Below are 16,452 nucleotides of genomic sequence, written 5' to 3' on the forward strand. Positions count from 1 at the left end.
AATCATTGACAGAAATACCTAATAAATAATAAATAATAAAATAGTTGAATAAATAAATAAAATAGCAGACTTAAAATAAACTTTATTTTATTAGAAGCATGAATTATATTTCATTCTTTTTCTATAATAACAGCATAATAAATATCTCTTAAAAATATGATTATTACTCTAACTCCTTGATTGTTACAATGAAAATAGACATATTAAAAATCTAATTAATTCTAATTGATTAATGTCAATGTATAATGGTTTTTGTAAATACCAAAGTATAATAAATAAACGATAATAACAATAATATAATGAGTAATAATATTTTGCAGTACCTTCTTATAAGAATAATATTTACAATTTATAGTAGAATATTTGAAATGCCATAAACAGAAGTGACAGAATAAAAAATAAGATGTTGGGTAATATAACGTAACATTTATTGCGATAATCTCGATCAATTGTTACAAAATACAAATACGCAGTAATTTATTGGTCGAGTGTCGTTTAACGATAATTTCGAGAATGAGTCACTTAAGTGACAATTCTTTATATCGTATCTGCACAAAAAGACGTGATGAAGGTCGGCCACGTATCTATACAAACAGCCTGCAAGTAGTTCCGTATATTATGATGTAACCTACACGATTAACGTAATTCTATATATTCAAGTATACGTCAGTGCACGCGACATTTGTGGTATTACACAGTACACTTTCATAGTGTAACAAAATTACAACGTTCAACTTGTAACGTTTAAGAAACTGTAATAAAAATTAATAGCATTTTTAAAGAGTAGGTATAAGAAGCGATATACTGAAAAATTAGTTATTGGGAGATATGGAATAACAATTTAAATTACCATGCCAAATGAGATATTTCAAAATATGTACGTAGTGTACAAGCATGTGTATCATTGTTACCTGATACCCCTATACTTATATGCATAAACATCAATTTGCCGTAGGAACATTGTATCTTTTATTTAGTTTTGTGTCCACAATTCTGATACAATGACACACCATTGCTATTGACTCTTTGTAGTAATAATATCGTGTCACACTCGCGACGTACACTACAGTTAAAATATAACAAATGAGACTTGTTTTATTAGCGTAATTGAAGTTTGGATACAATTGTAATTATAATATGTACAACCGATGATCGCTAAATGCAAAATGTGTCTGACATTTTAACTTTCTTTGTTTGTATTAACATTGTAGCAATAATTGGTTAGCTGTGAATGACGCAACTGCTAAGACAGTTGTAGGTTAAGATGGCCATGAAAAGTGGGGTGGCGTTTCAGAAAATGTTAGTTAACTTCACTGGAGATGAACATATAATATATTATACAATTGTTTTTCTTCGGTATTAATCCTTTGCACTATTTTGACGAGTCTCGTGACGTACTTGTACTTCGTGATCAATTTTACTCGAATTTTGAATACGCTTTAATTTGGAGTTCTAGTCTTATTATTTGTATGGCCAAGGATTGATATCAAATTGACATAATATTTCGACTTTCTTTGTCTGTTTTAATATTGTAGCTGTGATTAGTTAGTTTGACGCACCTGGCAAATCATAGTTCAAGGGGTTAAAGAATAGATATAATAAGGGGTGATATATTGACAAAGGAATTACTTTCTGAGAGAGATGGAATAGTGTAACTAATTCAAATGACCATGCTAAGTGAAACGGGGTGGTATTTTGAAAAATGTGTGCAGTGTGCAAGTATGGCGTTCGGCAAACGATGCTTTATACCTGCAAATTCATCCATAATTTATTTGTAACATATTTACAAGAGATACTTTGTTATTTATTTCTAATTTGTAATAAATACGAGCAAATATTTCGTCCTCTGTAACACATTCACCGGTAATTTATTTGCAATAAATATTTTCTTATAACAGTTCGTAGTTTCGTTATATGCTAATAATCGTTTCTGTAATATATATTCATCAAATATATTTTGTAATCATTTTAGTATACGCAATTTTTCAACTTTTCAATGTCGTAAAATTCATGGTAATACTTCGAAAACCAATGTTAGTAATATAGAGAAAATTTACGACAATCAGATTTCTAATTATTAGAGGGTGACGTCAAATGAAATTCATTTGATTTAAATTTCCCGCGCGTCTGTACAGGCTTCAAATATCAAAGATGCCGCCCAAAGTCTTGTTGGACCAACTTTATATTTTTCTTCTTTACTACTAATTTTTTAAGAATGCACTTATTCAACTTTTAGACTAAATTATTCATTGTTAATATACAATAACAATGATATGAATATATAAAAATGATATAAATAAGAAACTGTTTTAAGTATTGCACAGTAGATAACGAATAATGAGCAGTAAACAGTAAATAAAAAAAAGTGCCTTCAGCAGCGAACAGCAAATAATGAATATTAAGTAGAAATGAATACTAAGCAGTAAGTAAAAAAAGAATTTGTGAAGTGACGCAAAACGAATGTTGAATAATTATTAGTGGATAGTAAATATCAAAGAAATATCTAAATTAGAGATCTTGTTATTCTCGTTTTAGTTACTCATTCTTAATAAGTAATAACAAATATTTACGTGATGTAAGTTTTTAGTTACTCATTCTCAATAAGTAGTAACAAGTATTTACAGGATGCAGTAATTACAAATATTTAACCAGAAAATACCCTAAGTATTATACTGAATAATGGGCAGTAATCAGGTACCAAGAAAATGTCTTGAGTATTGAACAATGATGCAGCATGTAGCAGACGAGTAACATTTAGTAGACTCTACAAAACATTAATTTGCGATAAATAATAAATAACGAATAAATAATAAATAAATGGTATAGCAATGGTATCAGCAGGAATGATATTAGTTGAAGGTAACGAATGACAAATAGTGAGTATTTAAAGAGTATCAAATATGAGTAATAATGAGTATTAAATATGAGTAATAATGAGTATCCAATATGAGTAATAATGAGTATCCAATGTGAGTAATAATAAGTATCAAATACGTGTAATAATGATCAAATATGAGTAACAATGAGTATAGAATATGAGTAATAATGAGTATCCAATATGAGTAATAATGAGTATCAAATACGAATAATAATGAGTATCAAACACGAATAATAATGAGTATCAAATATGAGTAACAATGAGTATCAAATACGAATAACAATGAGTATCGAATATGAGTAACAATGAGTAGAAAATAGCAAAAAATGTATTTTAATCCGTAAAAGATCAAATCCACGACTTACAAAAGACTCACTACAGCAAATGGTATTAAAGATCAAGTGCAAGATGCCAACTATTAACCCGTTAGAAAATTAAGCAGAGATTAATCGCGCGTTTCGAATGGAATTGCTGAAAAGCGTGTTACCTGGAGATTACAGATCATCAAGGCGGCGATGAAGTCCGGTTACGTAACGAGTTTTGTACATAAATCGATTGAATGATCGAACGCGAGGAAAAGAGAGAAAGAATAGAAAGTAACACCTTTCCCTTCCTCCGGGCGGTATTCAGTTACGCCACGTTTCTATGAAAGTTCTCCGGCCGAACGCTAAACTTGGAAACGGTATACGCGGCAATTATTAGAAGAACAGACGGGATCTAGTGCGAGAAAAGACTCGTTAAAATCATTATTACATACCTACGGTGAACTGTGTATCTGGACCGATCAATTACGCGATTTCGTAAGACGCGATATATAACAGGCTCTGTATCTTGGTTCATCGAATCTCTTAACGCGTTCCAGCTCCGTTCTCTTAAACGATTTAAGACAAAGCGTTTTATACGAACTTGAAAACAAGTCATTTGTTTCGCGCCTAAGTGGTGAAAGAGTATGCGGAGAATTTTCATGATTAAATACGCATTACGACACAAATATTTAAAAAATTTACCTATGAACATGTATATAGTATAAGATATTTTTATAACATATTTTATAAGAAATATTTATAAAATGTTTGTAAACTATTTATAAGATTTTTGGATATATATATAATATATTATAAGAATTATTATTGTTCGAGAATATTATCTGAATATTTTCGAAAACGTGAGAAGTGAATAGTAAATAACAAGTAGACTATAAAGAATAGTAAATAAAGGACAGAAAATACTAAATCTTGAGTAATAAGCAATGATTAGTGAGCAGCAAGGATAAACTATATAAAAAATAAGTAATAAATACTGAATGATGAATAATGAGTAGTACGAGGTAACTTTAGACTGTCGAATAATAAATAATAAGTAATACGTAATAAGTAGTGAGCAGTGAGTAAGAAGTAGTGAATAGTGAGTAATGAGTAGTGAGTAATAAGTAGGGTATAAAGAGTAATAAGTAAAGGACAGAAAATAGTAAACCTTGAGTAATAAACAATGATTAACGAGTAGTAATCATGAACTAAATAAAAAGTAAGTAATCAATACTAAATGATGAACAATGAGTAGTACGAAGTAACTTTCGACTACTGAATAGTAAATAATAAGTAATATGTAATTTGTAATGAACAGCGAATAAGAAGTAACAAGTAGTAACCAATGACTAGTGAGTAATAAGTAGACTATAAAGAGTAGTCAGAGTAAAGGACAGGAAAAAGTAAACCTTGGGTAATAAACAATGATTAACGAGTAGCAATCATGAACTGAATAAAAAGTAAGTAATCAATAATGAATAATGAACAATGAGTAGTACGAAGTAATATTCGAGTACTGAATAGTAAATAATAAGTAATACGTAGTGTGTAGTGGTGAATGAGTAGTGAGCAATGATCAATAAGTAGTCAGTGATGAATAGTAAGTCATAACTAGTGAGTAATGAGTGATGACTGATGAATAGTAAGTAATGGATAGTGAGTAGTGAATGATAAATTATGAATAATGAGTAGTGAGTGATGAATGATGAATAGTAAGTGATGAGTAGTGGTGAATGATAAATTATGAATAGTGAGTAGTGAGTGATGAATGATGAATAGTAAATAATGGATAGTGAGTAGTGAATGATAAATTATGAATAATGAGTAGTGAGTGATGAATGATGAATAGTAAGTGATGAGTAGTGAGTGGTGAATAGTAAGCAATGAATAATGAGTGATTAGTAACGGGAAAACAGTAGTGAGTAGTAAATAGCAAGTAATGAATAATGAGTAATAAGTAACCAGTAATGAGTACTGAGTAGTGAGTACTGAGTAATAACTAGAAAGTAACAAGTATACAATAATAACCAGTGAGCAGACAAAGCAAGTAACACATAGCAAATCGTACACAGTAAATAGTAAAAATGTAACAAGTATTAAACACTAAGTAATATTTAACAAGTAATGAGTAATAAGTAATAAGTATTGAATACTGACTAGTGAGTAGTAAGTGTACTCAGTAAAGATTAGTATCAATATACTCTTAACCACCTTGCATATCTTCGTCAACAAAAACCTAGCCGTAATACACCTATATCTCCATAAATAAAAGACCTCATATTCTATTGTAAAATAACATATTCCAAGTATCCTAACTAAAAGTCCCTAAACAGTTTGATAAAAGAAAACTTATAGAATATTAAATAATGTTTTATAAATATTTTATTTATAGTATTTCTTGAACATTTCAAAATGCTCAGTATATCGCTTTGCCTCTCTTTAAATAAGTAAAATAAACCATGATCTTTGATTACATAAAATAAACTTTAATCTGTAATTAAATAAAATAAACAACTGACCGCTAGTAAAAATTGTCAACACTTATCTTAACCATGTAACAACATTAAAATCAACACCAACCATCGAACACAACAATAACGCATGGTTTCATTCACTTACTCTTGCACCGCCGAAAGGTTATAGTAACTCCGTTGCTGTTGTTGATGCGGATGCTGATAGAGCTGAGCACCGGTCGATGATATCGTCAAGATGACCTGTCCACGATCGTTAAGATGATCTTGATGTAAACGCGGCTGAAGCTCCTCCAACGATATGAACTCTTGCGGCTCTTGACCCGGGTGGAGGAGCTGCGTATAACTCTGTGCCATTTCTTGGGCCACCATTTCCTGTTCTGGTGGTCCACGAAAGCACAGCAGGTCCTCCAGCTCCTCCTCCTGATGTCGACGGTATTGTTGCTGCGTTTGTTGCAACCGCGGTTGCTCTTGACGATAACAATGAGAATGTTGTTGCTGATGTTGATGAAATACACAGGGGTTCAGGCAGGCGCCATCGCCAACCGCAACGTCATTCTCCACGGCACCACCGCTATCTGCCAGTAACCCACCCTCATCTGAGGACGTACAAAGCGTCGTTCTTTTATTCGGATTAGTCGATTTTTCGATCGAACCGTGACACGAAATGGTTGCAACGTGCGAACGAGCGGGAACGCGATTCTTCGACGAGATTTCACTGTGGGACTAGTGATACGAGTAGATCGAGTGCCCAGCGAACGGCTCGAGGGCAACTGCGGCGACTAGGGGACACATAAAGGGACTGGAGAAAACCTCTTCTTCTCATCACTCAGAGGTGATAGATATGGAAATTTTGCACCTCAACGATTCGTACACTAGATTTATATATTTATAAATTAAACCTTGCGTCTTCGTGCAGTTATGATTAACTTGCTTTTATAGTAAACGCGATTTCTCTTATCGCCGCGATATTAAATTTTACAAAGCATTTTACTAGCTCAATAATGTACTGAATACGACAATCGTTGTCTAAATCGTTGAACAACGTATTATATGCGTCGTACGAGACAATCATGACGCATCAGATGTGTCATTCAATACTTATTTTATATATACAGGGTGTGTCACTAACTCTGTTACAAAATGTATCTCTTTTATTTAAGAGTACGTGTAAATTTCAAAAGTGTGAATTGTTTCCCAAACTTTGTACAATTGATACAATTGATTTGTATCAATTGATGGCTTTTTGAATATTCATTGATAATGTACTTTTGATTGCAAGACGCAACAGGTGCGTCATACCTTGTTTGAGAATGGGAATGAGAAGACACACCATGTGCGTCATTCGTTGTACCAGATAGGTATTAGAAAACGTACTATTTCCAATAAGTATGGAATGATATATCAAGCGCGTCATGCACTTTTTTAATGGGTATTCTATGACGCAACTGGGGCGTTGATCATTATTTAGCATATGAGTCGATCGTTTAGCATATGGATCGAATATTTTAGTATACCTTAGTAGTGCTAGTACTCTTTAGAATAAACTTACTGAGACTTATTACAGAAACTTCTGATTGCTGAATATTAAAAATTGAGTACTTTATGACGCACCTGTTGCGTCGTGGGTTGTTTTGGATGAGAACTATTTATAAGTGAGGTAAGTCGTTTCTGAAAAGTATTAAGGCATGCTCTGTCCGTAATTGATTAAGATATGTATTTACTGATATATTTGGTAAATCAGATAAAGTTGTTTCACTAACTCTGTCATAATAGTTCCGTTATTTTGAATGATACGCTAAAATGTGAAAGAAGTGAATTGTTCGATTCAGAGAGACAAATATTATGGTAAACAAAAACTTGTTCTCTAGGTCATCTTCGACTACAAGTTAATCGATGTTTTTTTAATAGGATTACTTGTATTATCGTGATATAGTAGTTGAGGTTAAGGCCCATCAATGACCTATGATACCATGATCATCGCGTGACCTTGTACATGAAACATTGAGAAATGTTTGAACAAAGAAATTTGTATTGTTCATTGTCACTAATCATATTAAAACGAAGCAGTGTCTAGCGAGAGTATCATAACTTAAACGTATGTACACTCATCAATTGTTACAGGATAATGCTGGAAGTGTCATAAATTAAATTATCGTCAGTCTGTTTCCGGTATCATACAGATTTTGAGGAAGTTTTGAGTGAGAAAGGATACATTTAACGATTACGTCGACACGTTGCCGGTGTTAGGCGAATGTCAACGAAATATTAGACGCGCTGCCGAACTCTATGCAGTGAAATATCCAGAAAAAGCAGCGGAGTCACATGTGGAACTCGAGGGTTTATAGTTTAGAGGAACATCCTCGACAGAGCTCTGCTGCCAAAACAAAGCGCAATACGCTCGGCACGTCACTATAATAATGTCATTAATTCTTTGGTAGTAATTACTAAAGATCTACAGTAATTGTTAATTCATCAACTACAATTGTTACCAAACATTTTCAAATTCTTTTCATATTCTAAGTCATGTAACGGACATAGTGTTATCTACAAATTGATCCTGACTTTAGCTATGATGACACAAACACAATACAATTTTTAAAAAATATGGATTGAAGTCTCGAAAGATATGACTTTGAGAATAATTTTCGTTTTGTTATGGAAAACAATTCACGCCTCTCATATTTTTGCATATCACTAAACATAACAAAAATATCGGTTTGCAACAGAATTAGTGAAACACGTTATGTAATGTTAGTTATATCTGATAGCTGCGTTCATTTTTGTTTTTAAAAATATATTGCTATTATCATTATTATCACATAACCTTCTTTCTACGTACTTTCTATGTTTTTTTTTTTAAATAACGAAGTGTCACAAAGCCCATGTAAAAAAATTTGTTGTTTAAATTTCATACCTAAAACGTAAAGAATGTAATTATATAAAAGAAGTAATTACGTAATAATTAGCTACACAAAGTATACACTAGTGAGCATGGTAGCTCTCCTAAGGAACATGATAATGTAGGGAAAGTGGCTTCAATTAGTGCGTTCTATATGTATAAAAGCAGAAAGTTTGAAAATGTAACACTTTTGTAGTATTGAGTTTTCAACTTTCGAAATTTCTTAATTTGTAAAACTGAGAATTTAGGAACTTGATATTTGAAATTTCCATTTGGAAATTTGGAAATTGGGAAATTTGAGAATTAGGAATTGGGAAAATTGGTAGTTGGAAAACTTGGAATTTGAAGAACTTTGAAATTGGGAAATTTGAGAACAGGGAAATTAGGGATTTGGGAAATTTAGGAATTGCAAAATTTGGGGATTGGGAGATTTGAAACTTGAGAAATGTGGGAATTGGGAAATTAGGGATTTGAGAAATGTGGGAATTGGGAAATTAGGGATTTGGGAAATTTGGGAGTTGGGAAATTTGGGAGTTGGGAAATTTGGGAGTTGGGAAATTTGGGAGTTGGGAAATTTGGGAGTTGGGAAATTTGGGAGTTGGGAAATTTGGGAATTGGGAAATGTGGAAATTGGGAAATGTGGGAATTGGGAAATTTGGGAGTTGGAAAATTTGGAAATTGGGAAATGTGGGAATTAGGAAATGTGGAAATTGGGAAATGTGGGAATTGGAAAATTTGGGAATTTGGAAATGTGGAAATTGGGAAATGTGGGAATTGGGAAATTTGAGAGTTGGGAAATTTGGGAACTGGGAAATTTGGAAATAAGAAAACTTAGAAATTTGAAATTTTGGGAATTTCAAAATTTACATTTTACAGAATTGAAGAATTTGAAGATTTAAAAATGTAGGTACGTTCGAAATAGTCCATTTGTTAAAGTTCTAATCAATCAATGTTTTACATGTTTTTAAACAAAAAACAATTGCTGCAGATACTTTAAGTAATAAAACAAAATCATCCTTGAAAAGATTAAAGGGAGAAAAAACTTTACAACACTGATTTTTCTTTCAATCGACAAAACATTAAAAATGAACAAGTTCTTAGAAAAACTGACGTCATTACAAGCGCAACTGATAATAAACGTATGACAGAAGTCTACCTGACGTAATTTATAATTCTATATTCCGTAACCTGCTTATTAAACATGACAGACTCGAATAAATGACTCTTAAAATCGCAGATAATTAACCTCTGAAAAGTAGCAATTGCACATTCTAAATTTTTTAATATTTAAGGAATTAGAACACGATTTTGATACCTGTTCTTTCATTTTGGTTAAAATAATCAGCACAAAATAAGGAAAAGATAGCAGTTAATTGCGAATTTAAAATTTAAGTGTTTGGAGATTCAGAAGATTGAAAATTTTAGAATATAGAAATTTGGGAATTTGAAACAATGAAAATAATTAAAATAATACATATTTAATATTTGGACAGTAATCATCAATAACTAGAACATGCATATTGCTTAATTATTATAAAATTTTCAGATTTTAATTAGTTTCGATCTTTTCCTTTCACAAACGCAGATCCTCTTTACTTCATTTACGACTACAAATTTTACCCTTTCAATTAAACATTGCCTAAATATAAAAGAAAATTATCTAAGGTAAAGGTACCAGTTGTTGACCAGTTTTTATAAAACAAAAAATAAGGTTTGTATACTTTGTGCACATTTGATGAAAGTGAGCTTCAGATGCCACGATATTAGTCAGTTGAATTTTAAAACAATTAAATACAAAACGAAGTATGTTTACTGATAACATTTAATTCGTTAATGTAAGTAATAGAACGTTATATTTCTATTTCCTTAACGTTTTTCTTAAGAATAGCTGTATAATTCAGGTAAAAAAGTTCATATGTTGTGAACATTTCGTGGATGAAATTTCTTCCAGTATAAGTGGTCAGCTACCAGCGAACAGAGAGTGAATTACTAGTTCTTCAATTTTTGAAAGTGGTCAACTGAAGCATTTACCGAATTTTTAAATATACTTTTGACATTTGTGTAATTTAAGTTTTAAAAGTGGTCCTGTTACATAATCTAGAAGGCTTAAAAAATGTCTCCAAGCATCAACTCTCCCCATTTCATGACAGAGCAAGTTACGACTGTTCACGTGGAAGATTTCTCTTAACCGGTCAACTACTGTTACCATTACCTTAATGTTTTTTCCATGTGGTAGTTGCACGTCGTAAATTTCGCAACATTTAGTTTCAAGTTCAGTGATAATGTTGTAACATAAGTTTGAAGAATGATAGTCACGTATCGTAGAAAGATAGTTTTAAAAATAATGACTTGAGAAATTAGCTTATTAAAACGTAAAGAACCATTAGAATTCGAAAATTATCGAGAATGAAACGGAATACAAAACAGTGACACGTGGACAAAAGTGTAGCACATAAATGTACATTTGGAATTTAGAAATCTGGAACTTTCGTATTATAAATTTTTTAATTTGGCAAATTTCTTATGCGACAATGTTATATATTTGAAAAATTGAGAATTGGGTATTCTTTTAATTATGCGAACATTAATAACCTCAGTAATTTATACAAACTTAATTTTTGTGACACAAACGGATTTTCGATAAAATTTTCTAAAATTTCCAACAGATTTAACTTGTGTTTAAATTACTAAAACTTTGCATGAGAAAAGTGTATTAAAATCGCCCTAGAATTTTATACCTAATTTTGTTTCTTTCCAATAAAATTAATTATTTATTTAAACTTTCGTTTCTTTCTAATATAATTAATTTATTAATTACGAAGATACGTTCAGATCAGTATCTTATCAACGACCAATTAGATATCTTTCAAATGACTATCTACACCAACGTTAATTGCGTTTCTGAAAACTTTGTTCTTTAAATACTGCTGCATCCAGGAAGACACGCAACTATACTTTTGTTCAGATCACCTTGAAGGTAATCTAAAGTGTAATAGCCTGATAAGAAGATAATGTAACAGTTTATCTAATACCAGAAGAAAATGATCGAAAGATACTATTGTACTATGAACATCTGACATCGAAGAAAAGGATACGTTAATTTAAGAAGGGAGTTAAACAATGACTCCATTTTTTTAATCAACGAATGATCGAAAATATGATAAATGAGAAAGTAAGATAAATAATTAAATAAAAAATAATCTAGTGTTTATTGTGATACAAAAGAAAGATAATTGTTTGAAAAGTTTGGTATTAGATTTCACTTGAACGAAGGCGCATATCAGTCGGATTCTGCGTTTTACTTCTAATCGATGAACAAAGAAAAATTGATCGTTCGGTATTGTTTACATATTACTGGAACAAAGACGCATATCGGTCAGATTGTGCGTTTTACTTCTAATCGATAAACAAAGAAAAATTGACCGTTCAGTATTGATTGCATATCAGACAGATTTTACGTTTTACTTCTAATCGAGAAACAAAGAAAAACTGATCGTTCGATACTGTGTGCATATCACTGGAACAAAGAAGCATATCAGACAGATTGTGCGTTTTACTTCTAAACAATAAACACAGAAAAATTGATCGTTCGGTTTTGTGTTCATATCACTAGAACAAAGACGCATATCAGTCAGATAGTACGTTCTACTTCCAATCGACAGACAAAGAAAAGTTGATCGTTGCATATCAATATAGGTTTGAACTTTAAGAATATGCAATGTGTTTTATCATTTGATTGCACGTCAATATATCAAAGATATAATTTCTTGGGAACGTATACATAACGTTATGCCAGAAAAAAGTTAACATAATCCTATGTTAAATGTACTATAGACATGAAACTTGATATTTATTATATTTGATAGAAAGAAGGTATTTGAAAAATTCGTTGTTGATTCGTTGCATGTCAATTTACTTGTCTGTCAGTAAAGCTATGCTCTGTATTTATAAACTATAAGATTATGATAAATAATAAATGAAGGAATGAAGAAATAAATGAGATAGGTAAGAAGAAATTTGATATTTGCTTTATTTTAATAAATAAACGATTCAACTGCGTATCATGTTTGGAAGGACTCGTATCAATCATTGAAGACATGCACTGTACTTTTTACTAACAAGTTAAGATTGTAATAAATGAAAAATTAGAAATAAAAAGGAATTCGATATTAACTACATTTCAATTTATGGGCTTTTGCATGTCGTCTTAAGAAAGACACATTTCACTTGTTAAAGACATGCACTGCACTTTTCACTAGAAGAAATACCAAATGAAAAATGAGAAAGATAAATGAGGAAGATAAAAAGGAAATTGATATTTACTCCATATCAGTTGCATGTCAGGCCAATAAATGCTCATGTCAGTCATTGAAGATAAGTATTGAACTTTTCATTAACAAATTAACGAACGAATTAATATGATAATTCTAGTAGAAATCTAATTAGTTAATAAACGTTGAAAATCGTTCTTATCTCTAAACGCAGTAACCTGCATATCACATACATAGAAATGTCACTCTGTTGATGTGTACTCTAATCTAAAGGATAGTATAAAATGAATTGATGTAATATCTGCACCACACGGAAGACAAAGAAATTCTTCTCAACTCAATAATTAGTTTTCTGCATATCACCATCATAGAAATGTCTCTACCCACTCATGTGACACACTAAGCGTTAATATAGAGTAAACTGATCCACATTTTTTAAAAGAACTGTTCTCAACTTCGAAATGAGTCACCTGCATATCACCAATACACAAACGTTTCTATTCCACTGATATGATCCCTAATCAAACCAGCAACAGAGGCTGAATAAATCCTTTATTTGCACTATTTAAAAGATGAGGAAAATCGTTCTAGACTCCAGAACCGGTAATACCATATATCACCTGCATATCACCTACCCATAAACGCCTTACTGACGTGCACCTTAATACAAACAGTATAGAATAAATTAATGTAATGTGCTACTCGAAGAACGGAACGATCATTCTTAACTGCAAAATCAGTCACCTGCGTATCATCAATACAGCAACATTTATACTACGCTAATATAAATCCTCATCGAACCAATGACAGAAGTTAAATTAATTCAACCTCTTTATGTCTCAAAAGACACAAAATATCCTCTGGGCTTCAAGATCTGTTACCTGCATATCACCAACATAGAAACCTCTCTATTGCACTGACACGAGCTTTAATCTAGCCAATAACATACTAAATTAATCCATTATTTACACTTCTCAAAAGACGTAAGATATGCGGATTTCAAGATTACCTATATATCATCAACATAGAAATTTCTCGGCCGCACTCGCACGAATCCTAATTTAACCAAGAACAGACACTGAATTAATTTGCCATTTATATGACAAAAAAAACATTGAAAATCGTTTTGGACTCCAAACTCAGATGCCCGCATATCACCAAAATAACCTCTCTACCACGAGCCCTGACCTAGACAACAACATATCATCTGCACTCCTCAAAAACATCAAAAATTATCTGCACTCAACAATCAGTTACCTACACGTCATCAACAAAGAAATCTTACTACTGAACTCACAAACCCTAATCTACCCAAAAGCACACTAAATAAATCCGCCCTCCTCAAAAGCATAAAAAATCATCTGAGCCCTAAAACCCGTTGTCTGCATGTCACCAACAAAGAAACCTCTCTACCGAACTCACAAACCTAATCCAGCCAAAAACATACTAAATAAATCCGCACTCCTCAAAAGCATTCAAAATCATCTGGGATGTAAAACCTGTTGCCTGCATATCACCAACAAAGAAAGCTCTCTACCCAACTCACAAACCCTAATCTACCCAACAACATACTAAATAAATCCACCTCCTCAAAAGCATAAAAAATCGTATTGGATCCCAAAGTCGTTAACCCGCATATCACCTACCGAAACCAGCCACCACCGAAGGCCAATCCGTCGCAACAAGTTCCTCACTGTGACCCCGTGAACACGACAGACAGCTTAAAATCACGTGCGGCGGAAAGTCACGCGTACACCAGTATCATTGCACTCGAAGATAGGTCACATTTTCACTGTCGCACCGGTGATATCACTGGATCGCGGTGCGTAACGCTCACATTCTCAATGTTCCGAAGTAGCCACTTTTACGTTGTTCTACTTTGCCAGTAGAAGACTTCCCCTGCTTCCCCGTTGGAAGCAGAAGACACTTAAGGTCAGGTGTTTCACACGTTGCAACCAGGCGGGTGTCGTATCCTTACCGAGAAGCGCGTACATCCACGTCGTCGTCGACGTCGAGGAAGCGGCGACATCCTCGAGGAGCACAGAAGGCTTCTCGCCTTCCCTCCTCTCGGCCGATGCCCTCGTGCTTCGAGGATGCCTCTTCGACGACGACGAGGTCGTGCCGGTCTCGGATGCCGGGTATCGTTCGAGTAGCTCGATCTAGCACGTGCTCCAAGCGGAAGAAGAGGCGGCCGCTACGGATGCGGACGACACACGAGGAGGACCACGACGTAGGCAACCTTCGCGATCGTTTACCGTGCCGCTACTGTTCCTACGTGCCGATCGTGGTGGTGGTGGACGAGGTGGTGGTGGACGACCCGGCGCACTATTCCCTCCGACACCGCCAACTGAGAGAACGATTGATCAACGAGGTGGTGGTGGATCAACCTGAGGTGGAAATGGAACGGCGACGACGGTGGTTTGCCCGCGTCGACGATTACCACGAGCGCACCACGTGTTAACGGAACACCTGGTGGGAGTTGCTGTGCCTCGATTACGAGCCTGAACGCTAGCCAGATCGCCTGACCGACGGAGAGGCACGGGTGACGACGGGATGAGCTGCCGGTTTTGGACAGGTGCGAATTTAGGGGTGGGCGAGGTTTTGGAGATTGATATTTTAGGGTTCTTGGAGCTAGGGAGGTTTATGATTTAGAGAGACTCGGATTTGGATATTTGGGGAATGGGAAGTTGAAATAGGGAGACGGAGATTTAGAAATTTAGGTATTGGCGATATTTGGGGGGTCTGGAGATATAGGAAGTAGGGATTTGGGTATTTAGATATTTGAGAATTGGGAAGTTTGGAATACAGAAATTTCAGGGGTGAAGTGTCTCGAGATTTTGGAATTTGTGAAATTCGGGAATCTGGAGATTTGGAAATTAGAGAATCTGGAGATCTGGGAATTTGGGGAATTAGAGAATCTGAAGATTTGGGAATCTGGGCAATTAGAGAATCTGGAGATTTGAGAAATTGGAAGTATGGAATTTAAAAAATTTGTAAATTGGTAAGTTTGGAAATCTGCAGATTTGGGAAACGGACTATGTGAGAATCTGGTGACATGGGAATTTGCGAATTTGTGAATTCGAGAATTTAGGGATTGGGAAATTAGGAAATCTGAAGATCTAGAAATTAGAGAATGTGGACATTTGGAAATCTAGGAATTCGGGAATTTGAAATAATGAAAATAATTAAATTAATACATATTTAATATTTTAACAGTAATAATCAATGACTAGGATATGAATATTGCTCAACTATTATTTTCAATTAGTTTCGATCTTTTTCTTTCACAAATGCAGATCCTCTTTATTTCATTTGCTACAAATTTTATCCTTTCAAATAAAAATTGCCTAAATATAAAAGAAAATTATCTATGGTAAAGGTACCAGTTGTTGACCAGTTTTTATAAAACAAAAAATAAGGTTTGTATACTTTGTGCACATTTGATGAAAGTGAGCTTCAGATGCCACGATATTAGTCAGTTGAATTTTAAAACAATTAAATACAAAACGAAGTATGTTTACTGATAACATTTAATTCGTTAATGTAAGTAATAGAACGTTATATTTCTATTTCCTTAACGTTTTTCTTAAGAATAGCTGTATAGTTCAGGTAAAAAAGTTCATAT

The 16,452-nt window shown here is 33.3% G+C and overlaps 1 protein-coding gene across 3 annotated transcripts in view; it reads right to left on the bottom strand.

The window, feature by feature from the left end:
• cyc (basic helix-loop-helix ARNT-like protein cyc) overlaps nt 1–16,452 on the bottom strand; it is an 82,597-nt gene that overhangs the window by 34,049 nt on the left and 32,096 nt on the right. For 2 of the 3 annotated variants that reach the window (XM_076532922.1, XM_076532921.1), the window contains exon 3: nt 5,803–6,253. In XM_076532922.1, coding sequence (XP_076389037.1) covers nt 5,803–6,253 — 451 coding nt within the window. Of the gene's footprint in view, nt 1–5,802; nt 6,254–14,805; nt 15,175–16,452 lie in introns of all 3 variants that reach the window. The other variant, XM_003705537.3, reaches the window with a different exon arrangement.

Source organism: Megachile rotundata, chromosome 6 (assembly GCF_050947335.1).
Source record: "Megachile rotundata isolate GNS110a chromosome 6, iyMegRotu1, whole genome shotgun sequence".
Lineage (NCBI taxonomy): Eukaryota > Metazoa > Arthropoda > Insecta > Hymenoptera > Megachilidae > Megachile > Megachile rotundata.